Below are 13,310 nucleotides of genomic sequence, written 5' to 3' on the forward strand. Positions count from 1 at the left end.
GAGTTCAGGCCTTTCTTTAGAGGTACTTTTTAAAAAATGTATATATCAAACATCATATTCATGGGAATAGAGCCATAGTGAAGCCTTGAGGATGAATTTAATAAAAAGTTTTTTTTTTTATCTCCGATAGGCATAATAGTCCAGGAGAATATTAAAATCTCAAGTTATTTTCATGGCATAAAAATTGACATTTTGCATGACCTTCAGTGCAGTCCTTTAACTTTTTCTTGTCTCTTTTTCATGAGCAGGGGAATGAGTCAGCCAGATTTCCGTAAAAAAAAGGCACTTTTATTAGGCACTAAGAAGATAATGAAATTATGCTTTGCAATCAGGTATTAACAGTTCATTGTCTTGCATTCCACAGCTAATTCAGGTTTTCTTCTTTTAAACAGGAAGTTGCCTTAAAGAATAGACAAGAGCTGTATGCACTACCTCCTCCTCCCCAGTTCTACTCAAGCCTTATTGAAGAGATAGGAACTCTTGGTTGGGATAAGTATGTCTGTTTTAAAATATGTTTTAAATGCCTTTGTTTTATGTATTTTAACTTAATGTATTTCTAGTTTTAGCAATTTATACCTGATTTTAGTCAAAGTGTTTCATTGTAACTAGAGTATTTGATCCTTATTGTTGCTGTGAATTAAAGAGAGGGATATCATCATAAAAAATTGCCTTACAAAGTAAAATGCTAAATATAATTTGGAAAAAATGACATTTTTATGTAGACAGTAAGATGTTACCGTAATAGATACTTTCACTGAACATACAACTGTATTCTAAATTTTCCATGTTTGAAGAGTAATGCTGAGACACATGAAAGAGACTGGAAAAATTGCAGTATTTCTGGAATAATTGTTATTTTTGGTTAATATACAATTTGGCATGTCTAAATTTACATATATATAACATTATAAGTGCTTTTGTAATTTGAGTGGTAAATTTTAGCAACTAGGGTTTGTAAGAATCATCCAGCTTTCTTTGAAAAAAATGATTTTTTTTTAAAAACTGATGCATAAAGAAACTTAAGTTCAGTAAACGTTTATGCAAGTTGTTAAAACTTAATCCACATACCACCTGGAAAAAGTATGTGATGATTTGTTTGCTATTCAGTTTCTGAATTTAGCTTCCTTCTTAGTGTGGATACTTTGAAACATTACATTTATTATTAAGTGTATTATAACCTTTCTACTTTGAGCTAAAGCACCAGTAAAAATATGCCAATTTTTAGTTCTTATCACTTTTTTTTTTTTGAGACAGAGTCTCGCTCTGTTGCCTAGGCTGATTGCAAGCTCCGCCTCCCGGGTTCACGCCATTCCCCTGCCTCAGCCTCCCGAGTAGCTGGGACTACAGGCACCTGCCACCACGACCGGCTAATTTTTTGTATTTTTAGTAGAGACGGGGTTTCACCGTGTTAGCCAGGATCAGTCTCGATCTCCTGACCTCGTGATCCGCCCGCCTCGGCCTCCCAAAGTGCTGGGATTACAGGCGTGAGCCACCACGCCCGGCAATTCTTATCACTTCTTAACCATTATCAATAGTATTTTAGTATTCATTTATTATTTCCATTTAGATTGCTCTATTACTAAGATAAATCGAGGGCTAACTTAGGTACAATGTAGAAGGAATGTGCAATTTTTCACCACTAAGTTTTTCTTAATATGTTTTAAACATCTTATTATTCATCTGTTTTTTAGCTATTTTCTATGAGTTGGCCTTTTGATAACTAACCTAAAAAGAACCAGAAAATCAAATTGCTATTTAAAAGAGAACAAGGAACATATCTTAAGTGCAGAATATATGTCCTTTAATATATTTTATACCATTACCTGATAACTAAAGAAAAACTAAATAGAGACTTAAACATATTTTAGAGTTCCAAATTGTTCCCATGTAAATTTGTTTCTAGAGGTGATAAAAATGCACTGTGATTATTACAGAAATAAGAATTATTTTTGTTGCCTTTGCCTTCTACTTCCCTTTATATTCCTTAAAAGGCTTTTATTTAGAACAGTTTCTCTTCTTATGTGTAGATCAGTTTTTTCCCTTTTGTTTTAACCACTAAAATTTGACTGAGTGGGCCATACCTCTTTTGGTGCACCTATGTGCAGAGATAGGTTAGCCATTCCTTCAGTCATGACTTTATGTAGACTTAATTTTTTATGAATACTTCTTTACCTTACCGCCTCCCTGATTAAGAGTCAAAGTGTGTACGATCTGTACTTAAGAGCCAAGTTATTTAAATACTGGTCTTGATAAAAATTACAGCCTCGGATTTCAACTGTTAAAACCTTACTAAAATCACGATTGCATGTAATAGTGTTTCACTGCAGATGGACTGCTTAAAGTCTCTGTAATCTTATTTTATATGTTTTCTCAGTTTTACCCACGGATATTAGAACCGAACTACTTTATTTTGCTCTCTTGTATGATTGCTCTTGAGGATGCCACTGACTTGGATTAAAGGATGTTGTATGAAATAGTCCTAAGATATGCAGTAGGGATTTTATGTTTGGATGTCTTCCATTGTATGATAATAGCACTATCTTTATGAGAAGCCATGAAAGAAGTTTTATTCTGTTTCAGATGCTAGAAAAGTCATGCTTTGCCTGACTATCCAACCTGCCACTTAATGAATAATGTGAACTATGTAATTGACTATGTTCTCTTTGACTTGGCCTCTAGGAAATTTAGAGTCAAATTTTTGGCACACTTTTAGAGCCATGCTGGATATAGGATTTATATTTCTGTATGCTAATCTTATCCTGACTTTTGTTCTCCTGTGATTCTTCTCTTCATATCAAGGATACATGTTATCTCTGTGACTCATCACTGTTGATCTTGATCTTGATTACCTGGTGAGGTAGTATTTGTCGGGTTTCTGCACCGTAAAGTTACTGTTTTTTTCTCTCTCTCTCCACACTTTACTCTTTGGAAGTCACTATACGTAGCTCACACTTCAGGAGTGGGCAGTTACGCTCACACCTCCTTTAGGGCAGAGTATTTACACAGATTTGGAATTTTTCTGCTCAGATTTTGTTCCCTCTCATTTATTTATTTTTTCAGTCATTTATTTGAAATACTATGGACTCATAGATATTTATTTTATACTTTGGGTTATAATCAAATACTATTTTATTTTCTTGCTCAATTTGTTCTAGCTTTGGCCATTGAGATCTCTTTCAGTTGGCTCCTGTGTCCTTTTGACAGGCCTCATCATTGTGGATATATATATATATATATATATTTTTTTGCATGTATTTACTTTCTGGCACTGAAAGAAATTTTGTATATTTCCTGCCCTTTCCTAGAATCAGCCATTTTTCCAAGGAGTCCTGGTTGCTTTTATTTGTGAGTGGTATTAGAAACTAGGATGTGGGCACTATGGGTGCTTGTTGCTATTGGTGTGTTGTTGTTTCTAGGCCTTCTTAGCTGAAAAACGGAAAAAAAAATGTGTTTATACTAACTCATGTGTACATACTTGTAAATGTTTTTGTATATAACCATTTATATCTGTATTAAGGTAAACATGATTTTATACTGATGTCTACAACTCCAGTCCATTACCATATGTAGTTTTGTAGCCAACTTGCTTGGTATATCTGAAATCTCATACTCCAACAGGGAGAAACCGAGCTCCCATTATCTGTTATCCATTTACTTAATTGTTCAGTTGCAGTATACGTGCAGAGCACTATCAGAATTATTAATCTGTACCTCCATGGGTGACAACTTTATCAACTATACAATGCTTATTTTTATAGTTTTTTTTTTTTTTGCCTTTATAGGCTTCACTCATTTTCAGTTACTTAGGTTAGAACCATTTCCTCCACCCTCTTCAATGTACTTCTTTCCCATATTTGTAACACAGATTGTTTTGTCACATTCTCTGTTTCATCCTACGTTCCTTTTAAAAAATGATGTTAGGATCTATAGTGATGCTGCCTTTTTCTTTCCACATGAGTTTTTTGTGCCTTTTTAATTTTTCTTAATCAGTTGTGCAAGAGCCATATCAATTTTTTAAGTTTTTTCAAAGACCCAACTTTTAGCGTTGTTAATTTTCTCTATTGTATATTTTTTTATCACTAATGTCTGCTTATTAAGAATTTAATTTTTTTAGATTTGCTTCCTTTGTAATTTGTTGAGATGGATATGTAGGTCATTGATTTTTTTCCAGTTTATCTTACTTTATTATATATTAATTTAAGGCTGTAAATTTGTAAGCAATTTTAGCTAGATCCCATAAGTTTTGATGTTATATTTTTATTACTATCAGTTAAAAATATTAATTTTCATTGTGATTTCTTTTGACTTATTTAGTATATCTCTTAATTTTCAAACAACTGGAGATTTTTGGGTTATTGAGTTCCAGTTTAAGTCTACTTTTGTCAGAAATCCTTTTAATTATCTCAATACTTTGAAGTTTACTTTATGACCCAGCACCTTGTCAATTTTGGTATGTGTTCTATTTCCACTTAAAAAGAGTATGTAATCTCTTGTTGGGTACAGTGCTTTGCTTTTATTCATTCCTCACATTTATTAATTATGTGTGTCAGATATCCAATATGTTTAATGATTTATTTTTTTTTTTGTCCGCTTGTCCTAAGAGCTCTGGAGAGAGCTGTGTTAAATTCTCCCAATATGATTGTGAATTTTTGGAATTTTTTTTGTTCCTCAAAATTTTGCTTTATGTCTATTTGCAGTCATGTTATTGGGTACATACAGATTTATAATTGCTATATCTTCCTTGTTGGTCTTCCCTTTTGTTATTAGGACATGTTTCTTTTCATCTCTAGAAATATTCTTGTCTTAATGTCTACTTTGTTATAACTACACAAGCTAATTAGTTACATATTTTAAAAACTACTCTACCATTTGCATTTTTTAAAACAGATTTTAATGCTCTATTGAAATTCTTCCTCTTTTTCTCTATTTTCTTTCATAGTTTTAAAATATTTTTCTTGCTGGCAGCCACCAGAAACTGGAAGAGGCAAGGAATAGATTCTCTCCTAGAGCCTCCAGAGGGAGCACACCTTGATTTTTGCCCAGTGAACAGATGTGGAACCCCTGGCCTCCAGAACTATGAGAGAATAAATTCCTCTTGTTTTAGCCAAACGTATATATATATATAAATATATATATATATGTAATGTGTGTATTTTTTTCAAAGTCCTGTATTCTGGATCCCTTTCTGTTGTTTTTATTTCTCTTTATTTCAGTCATACCTTGATTTTTGCCCAGTGAACAGATGTGGAACCCCTGGCCTCCAGAACTATGAGAGAATAAATTCCTCTTGTTTTAGCCAAACGTATATATATATATAAATATATATATATATGTAATGTGTGTATTTTTTTCAAAGTCCTGTATTCTGGATCCCTTTCTGTTGTTTTTATTTCTCTTTATTTCAGTCATACAGAGTCTGCAATTCCTTATTCCCCTCCTTAGTCTCTGCTGCCAAGGGTTAAATAATTTTTAAAAAATATTTAAAAAGCTGTAATAAAATAACATCAAAGGAAATGGGAAAAAGGATTAGGGGGTCAGGAATCATGAAGGAGGGTAGAGAAGCGAGCCTCTTCTCCTCACCCGCTTTACCCCTGTGCTTGGATTCCAACCTGGGCGGTAGGGAGAACTACCCCACATCTCTAGGTACATCCCAGTTGTAGGTGAGGTCAGAGGTCAAGGTATGAAGGTACCTGTGTGTGAATGGGAAGGTGGACAGTGTGCATTCTGTTTTCTACTTTTCTTTATTTTCATAACTGATTCAATACAGAATTGAAATGTTCTGTAACAAAAAATGTAAAATCTTAAATCTTGTCTCTGCTCAATAAGGTAACTATTCTTTCTTTCAAAAGAACTGGTGAAAGGAGATAAATGAGGAAACTGGCTTAATTTGGAGGCATTCTAGTTAGTGTACCTTTTCTCATTGCCCCTGCTGAATTTACCATTGGCTATTCAGACTTCAGTGCTATGTAGTGCTATGTTTACTGTTGGATATTGCACATAAAATAGTTTAGAGGCCCCAGATGATATTATTTTCTTCTGTACAGGGTTTAGGTTTTCTCTTCCTGGGAAGATAGAGTGGGAACAGATTGGCAAAGGGCCCAAGTGGGTTTAGGATGGGTTGTAGTTTTCATAGAGGTCAGTCTACCTCTGATTGCTGCCCTTCCTGTCTCAAGCTATAACCCTTTAGAGCTTCCAAGCAAGAGCCAGGTATATTCATTGGGATTTCCCCCCTGGTAGATCCTAAACCCTAACCTTTGTGTCTCCACAAGACCTCTCAATTACAGTTTGGGGTCCATTTTTGACAAAGCTCTATCACTTTTTTGTTAGCGTTGCTTTTAGGAGCAGTCTTTCAAGAGTTCCCACAGAGATCCTGGGGTATTCACTGAGACTTTGTCTCACTGGTAGGCCCTGAATTCCAATTAATTTCTCCTTGTATTATGAACTTTCTAAATCTTGTTTTTCATTGCCTTTCTGCTTGACTTTTTATCCTCTTATTCCCTACAGTTTAAGGATTTATCAGAAGTCTTGAGGGAATATTGGCAGAATGTTAGGCCAGGTTCTGGGCCTACCTTTCCCCAGATTCTGGCCTTTCCAGTCTGTTATTTTTATCTCTCTATCCTCAAGAGATTGGCGGAAATGATGCTTTTTTTTTTGCCACTTAATAGCAGCTCTCTCTCTGGGCTCTTTGCCCAGATCCTTCTTCTCTTGCCCTGTGCCAGAATTGATAAATATATTGAGGAAAATGGCTTCAGAATGTTGGCTTACTTCACTTCTGTTCCCTCTTCTTTAGGACTTTGGCCCTTCAAGGCCTGGTCAGTTTAGCAATTCTTTGATGCTTTCAATTTTTTCCCCCATTTTCTTTTTATCAGCCTACTTTAGTTGTTCACTGTAGAAGTGTTGGTCTTTAGCAAGCTATTCCATTTAGGCCAGAAATAGATGTTACATATAATTGTAAGTGTACTATATTATGATATTGAGGACTGGTTGATATTTATTCATGAGATTAGGCTTTATTTATTAAGACATTAGTCTTGAGTAGGATTTGGGATGGTTGGAGCCTTTTAAATAAAATTAAGCATAACAATAGTGAGGAGAGACAGGGAAGACAAGCAAAAACTTGAGATGCACTAGCAGCAGTTCCTGCTGAGGTTATGATTAGTTTTGAGGCATTGATGTCATGGGCCTAGTCATTCTTTAGGTATAGATTGATGGAATAAAGAAATATTATTTTGACTTATCTTCAGATGCTTAATGTTAATATTTGTTTTTTAGAGCATAGTTGGAAATGTAGAAAGGGTTTGTCAAGGACAGAGGAAATGTTCTAGTTTTACTTCTGTTGTATTGAGATGGTGAGTTTGAGGCAGCCTACCTCAGTGGATCTGACATTGTTGAGAGAAGTGCAATAAGAAAAATCAGTTGAAGCATTAAGGATGTGATATGAGATTTTTGAATCACTCATTTTTTTACCCTGCTAATAATATTTATGGACTTCCTATAATGTAAAGCACTAAGGATACATAAGGCAAGACTTAAGATTCCTCATGGGCCAGGTGTGGTGGCTCACACCTGTAATCCCAGTACTTTGGGGGGCTGAGGTGGGGCAGATCACTTGAGCTCAGGAGTTTGAGACCAACCTGGGCAACCTGGTGAAACCCCGTGTCTACAAAATACAAAAATAAATAAATAAATAAATAAATTAGGTGTGGTGGTACGCTCCTAGCTTCTCAGGAGGCTGAGGTGGGAGGATCACTTGAGCCTGGGTAGGTCGAGGCTGCAGGGAGCTGAGATCATACCACTGCACTTCAGTCTAGGTGACAGTGAGACCCTGTCAACAAGAGCAACAACAATAAAGATTCCTCATGGAACTTATATTAGTGGAAGAGTCAGAATTTAGGTAGTTGATCATAGTAATACTGAATTATGACCATGATAAGAAGGGTAGAGTATAATTATAGGATTCTTGAGAGTTATAAGAGAAATAGTCAAGTATATAAAATATGGAGTGTTTTGTGAGCTAAATAGAAAGTGTTGTCTTTTGCTTTGTATTATACCCATTGTTCTAATGTAGGAGAAAAAGGAACAGATTTCTAACTTCGATAATAGATGAAAGCCAAAAATAAGGATATGAATACCTCTATCATATGTCACTTATCACAATATAATTGCCTCCTTTTTTCACTAAGATTATTACATACTGGGACTGTTGTTTATGAAGTTTCTGTTGTGTGCCACTGACTGTGCTAGGTGCTTCATGTATTCTTATTTAATTTCTCAGGATAAATTTTAGGATAAATATTTTTATTTCCAACTTTTTCTATAAAACAAGTGTATATAGACAGGGCTGGGTACATAACACCACTCAGGCATTCTGTGTGAATGATGCTCCCTAGAGTTGTCCCATAGGGCAGCTCCGATATGGAGCCTTTAATAAATTCTCTCCAACTACCTGGAGATAGTCACACACTGAGGGTGAAACTAATAAAAAGTATCTTACCACAAATAAAATGGACGATTTGCAAAATTAACACACCCTTGGAGAGTTTCAAAATCTGTTGCATAGATTTGTGAAAGATTATAGTTTAATTATAGTTACTAAGGTGGATGAATGACTTTTTTTCCCTCTCTTTTTTTTTTTTTCTTTTTTAAGAGACAAGGTTTTGCTGTATTGCCCAGGCGAGTCTCACACTCCTGGGCTGAAATGATTCTCCTGCCTCAGCCTCCCAAAATGCTGGGATTAACAGGTGTTCGCTGCCATGCCTGGCCTAGGATGAATAAATGACTTTCGATTTAGCTGCTGTTACTTAATCATTTGTTTTATACTGTTTAAAAATAAAGAATGTTTTAGCAGAAGAGAAGTGGTGTGCATGGATTGTGAGAAGCCAAAGAAGATAATTCTGTTTGTGTTAATCCATTACTGTCTGGTAGAGTGACAAAACCTATCAACTTTATTTTTATGGCTTAACTCTTAAATTAGGTCTGGTACACACATACACTGATAAAATTGGGTTTCAGGACCTGCTGATCTAAAGCTGAGACCTGAACTGTGCTGTCCACATACTAGAATTGCTACTGTTTAAGGCCCCGCCTGAGGAGCTGGCTAAATTCTTAATTTAAATTATCTTTTGAAATGACACACACAATGATTTGCATGACAGATTGATTTAAATGTATTTACAGAATCTTAATGATTTCTAGACTCTGTCAATAAGTCTGTATTTTCCTTACACTCTAAATAATAATCTTGTAGATTTGTCAGTATAATCATAAAATCTGATACAGAAAAATCCTTGTTAGATAATGCTGGCCTTGCTGTGTTTTTTAATTACATATTTGGTATTTCTAATCAACTCTATAGGATTAGACATTATACAAATTCTAAGTTGGAAAAGAAAAAGAAATATTTAAAGTAAGATGAAAGCTTCCCTTTCTTTCCTTAGAAAGAAATATGGAAATAATATTGAGAATTAGTAGTTGACCTTAAGTTTGATTGCTATTGTTATAATTTCTGTTCTTATTTCAATTTCTATAAAAACACAGTCAAAACAGCAACTTCCCGAAAGGTTAACATGAAGATGGTATGACAGGTCTGGGTTATTTTGGGTGTAACACTGGCTCACAAAGGTAAGTGATACAAAATGATGTCTTGGTGGGTTTCTGTTAACTTCTGCCCATGTTGTTTTACAGAATGGCCTATTAAAAAAATAAGAATTAAACAGTCCTTTGTGTTTAACAAGATTTTCTGTTTGGTATTAAGAGTATCCTAGAGTTGAAAGTACCACATACTTTTGCTTTGAGTAGCTTATCATACATACCATTTTGCCTAGGACAGCCCTAATTTATGCTTTTTGTTTTGGCCCCTGTCAGTCTCAAAAATGTCCCAGTTTGGAAGAAATACATATCACTTTATGATATGGTTTGGTTCTGTATCCCCTGTGTCCCCACCCAAATCTCATCTTGAGTTGTACTCCCACAATTCCCATGTGTTGCAGGAGGGACCCGGTGGAAGATAATTTAATCACGGGGGCAGTTTCCCCCATACTGTTCTCATGGTAATGAATAAGTCTTTGGAGATCTGATGGTTTTATCAGGGGTTTCTGCTTTTGCATCTTCCTCATCCTCTCTTTGCCTGCTGCCATCCATGTAAGATGGGACTTGCTCCTCTTTGCCTTCCACCATGATTGTGAGGCTTCCCCAGCCATGTGGAACTGTAAGTCCAATTAAACCTCTTTCTTTTGTAAATTGCCCAATCTTGGGTATGTCTTTATCAGCAGCATGAAAACAGACTAATACAGTAAATTGGTACCAGTAGAGTGGGGCACTGCTGAGAAGATACCTGAAAATGTGGAAGCGACTTTGGAACTGGGTAGCAGGCAGAGGTTGGAACAGTTTGGAAGGCTCAGAAGATAGGAAAATGTGGGAGAGTTTGGAACTTCCTAGAGACTAGTTGCATGGCTTTGCCCAAAATGCTGATGGTGATATGGACAGTAAGGTCCAGGCTGAGGTGGTCTCAGATGGAGGTGAGGAATTTGTTGGGAATTGGAGCAAAGGTTACTCTTGTTATGTTTTAGCAAAGAGGCTGGTGGTATTTTGCCCCTGCCCTAGAGATTTGTGGAACTATGAACTTGAGAGAGATGATTTAGGGTATCTGGTGGAAGAAATTTCTAAGCAGCAAAACATTGAAGAGGTGACTTGGGTGCTATTAAAAGCATTTAGTTTTAAAAGGGAAACAGCATAAAAGTTCAAAAAATTTGCAGCCTGACAATGTGATAGAAAAGAAAATCCCGTTTTCTGAGCAGAAATTCAAGCCAGCTGCAGAAATTTGCATAAGTAACAAGGAGCCAAATGTTAATCCCCAAGATAATGGGGAAAATGTCTCCAGGGCATGCCAGAGGTCTTCACGGCAGCCACTCACATAACAGGCCTGGAGGTGTAGGAGGAAAAAGTGGGCACAGGGTCCCAGAACTGTGTGCAGGCTAGGGACTTGGTTCCCTGCATCCCAGCTGCTCCAGCTGTGGCTGAAAAGGGCCAGTGTAGAGCTTGGGCCGTGGCTGCAGAGGGTGCAAACCCCAAGCCTTGGCAGCTTCCACATGTTGTTGAGCCTGTGGGTGCACAGAAGTCCAGAACTGAGGTTTCGGAACCTCCGCCTAGATTTCAGAAGATGTATGGAAATGCCTGGATGCCCAGGCAGAAGTTTGCTGCAGGGGTGGGGCCCTCATGGAGAACCTCTGTTAGGACAATGCGGAAGGGAAGTGTGGGGTTGGAGTCCCCACATAGAGTCCCTACTGAGGCACCACCTAGTGTAGCTGTGAGAAGAGGGCCACCATCTTCCAGACCCCAGAATGGTAGATCCACTGACAGCTTGCACACTGTGCCTGGAAAAGCCACAGGCACTCAACGCCAGCCCATGAACTCAGCCGGGTGGGGGTGCCATACCCTGCAAAATCACAGGGGTCTAGTTCCCCAAGGTCATGGGAACTCAACTCTTGTATCAGCATGATCTGGATGTGAGACATGGAGTCAAAGGAGATGATTTTGGAGCTTTAAGATTTGATTGCCCTGCTGGATTTTGGACTTGCATGGGGCCTGTAGCTCCTTTGTTTTGGCCAATTCCTCCCATTTGGAATGGCTGTATTTATTGAATGCCTATACCCCTGTTGTATCTAGGAAGTAACTAACTTGCTTTTGATTTTATTAGGCTCATCGGTGGAAGAGACTTGCCTTGTCTTAGATGAGACTTTGGACTGTGGACTTTTGAGTTAATGATGAAATAATTTAAGACTTTGGGGGGCCTGTTGGGAAGGCATGATTGGTTTTGAAATGTGAGGACATTTGGGGAGGGGTCAGGGGTGGAATGATATGGTTTGACTCTGTGTCCCTACCCAAGTCTCATCTTGAATTGTACTCCCACAGTTCTCATGTGTTGTGGGAGGGACCCGGTGGGTGATAATTTAATCATGAGGGCGGTTTCCCCCATATTGTTCTCATGGTAATGAATAAGTGTCATGAGATGTGATGGTTTTATTAGGGGTTTCTGCTTTTGCATCTTCCTCATTCTGTCTTTGCTGCCATCCATGTAAGATGGGACTTGTTCCTTCTTGCATTGCACCATGATTGTGAGCCTTCCCCAGCCACATGGAACTGTGAGTCCAATTAAGCCTTTTTCTTTTGTAAATTGCCAAGTCTTGGGTATGTCTTAGCAGCATGAAAACAGACTAATACACTTTATAAGATACATTTATTGTAATAATCATATGTTCCTAGATAATTCAGAAGTTAAATGGTTCTAGTAGAAATGTGCTGATACTTTTGTCCTTTTTAAACAATATATTATTTATCATTTAGAGTCTAGAGTGAGTACACTTCAACTAGTTGAACTTTTCAAGTTTGTCTTGGGAAAGAGCTAACTGAGTTTTACTAAATCTGATGTGCGAACTGGGAGATTGTGAACATATATTGGTAGGTTTTTGATTAAGCCCACTATCTTAGAAGCTGATTAATGGTGATATTTTGTATAATTGTTAATGCATTTTGAAGATCTGTAACATATTGGGGAAATGGAGATCCTTGTTCATACTAAATTCGTTCCAATAATTATACCAGAGCTTTAATTCTGGCTCATCTGCTGTGTGATCTTGGGCAAACTTAATCTCTTTAAGTCACATTTTTTCATCTTTTAAAGGAAGCTAATAATGCCTAATAATAAAGATTTCAAAGAGGCATGTTATGTGACTCATATAGTTCCTAGTGTAAAGTAGGTGTATCAAGTTGTTGAGATACTAGTTCAACTGACTGTCAGACTGCCTCTTTTATAGTACTTAATTAGTGTTATGACTTAATTACAACCAATAATGATAATTTTCTGTAAAACATAACAGCATAGACATTAACCAGTATGGTTTTCAGTTAAACTGAAAACCTTTACAAATAGGATGATTTTTCTTCATACATAAATCTATGTCATTGAATAATTGCAAATTATCTAGTAGTAAAAAAAAAATCATGTTTTTCTAGGTTGGTAATATGCTTAACAGTATTTAATTAAAACAGTTTGCTTTCAGCTATTGTTTGAAACTTACACATGAATCAGTAAATGTGAACCAGTCTGACAACATCCTCTACATTGTCATATATACATGGAACATGGTACACTGACACATACATAGGAATATAAAGCTTTCATATTCCTTATTAAAAAGTTTATTATGTGTTTGGCAAGCTAAAACTTACATGAAAAGGAGCAATGTGAGTTTGGAGGAATTTGAAGCATTTTGGGCTACAAATAATTTAGGAGAGTTCTTAGAGGAGATGAA

The 13,310-nt window shown here is 36.5% G+C and overlaps 1 protein-coding gene across 4 annotated transcripts in view; it reads left to right on the forward strand.

Moving 5' to 3' along the window:
• The window catches only part of FANCL (FA complementation group L), an 82,400-nt gene that overhangs the window by 19,260 nt on the left and 49,830 nt on the right, over positions 1–13,310 (forward strand). For all 4 annotated transcript variants that reach the window (XM_055107912.2, XM_055107913.2, XM_008956272.5 and 1 more), the window contains exon 5: positions 393–493. In XM_055107912.2, coding sequence (XP_054963887.1) covers positions 393–493 — 101 coding nt within the window. The remainder of the gene's footprint in view (positions 1–392; positions 494–13,310) is intronic.

This window comes from Pan paniscus, chromosome 12 (assembly GCF_029289425.2).
Source record: "Pan paniscus chromosome 12, NHGRI_mPanPan1-v2.0_pri, whole genome shotgun sequence".
Lineage (NCBI taxonomy): Eukaryota > Metazoa > Chordata > Mammalia > Primates > Hominidae > Pan > Pan paniscus.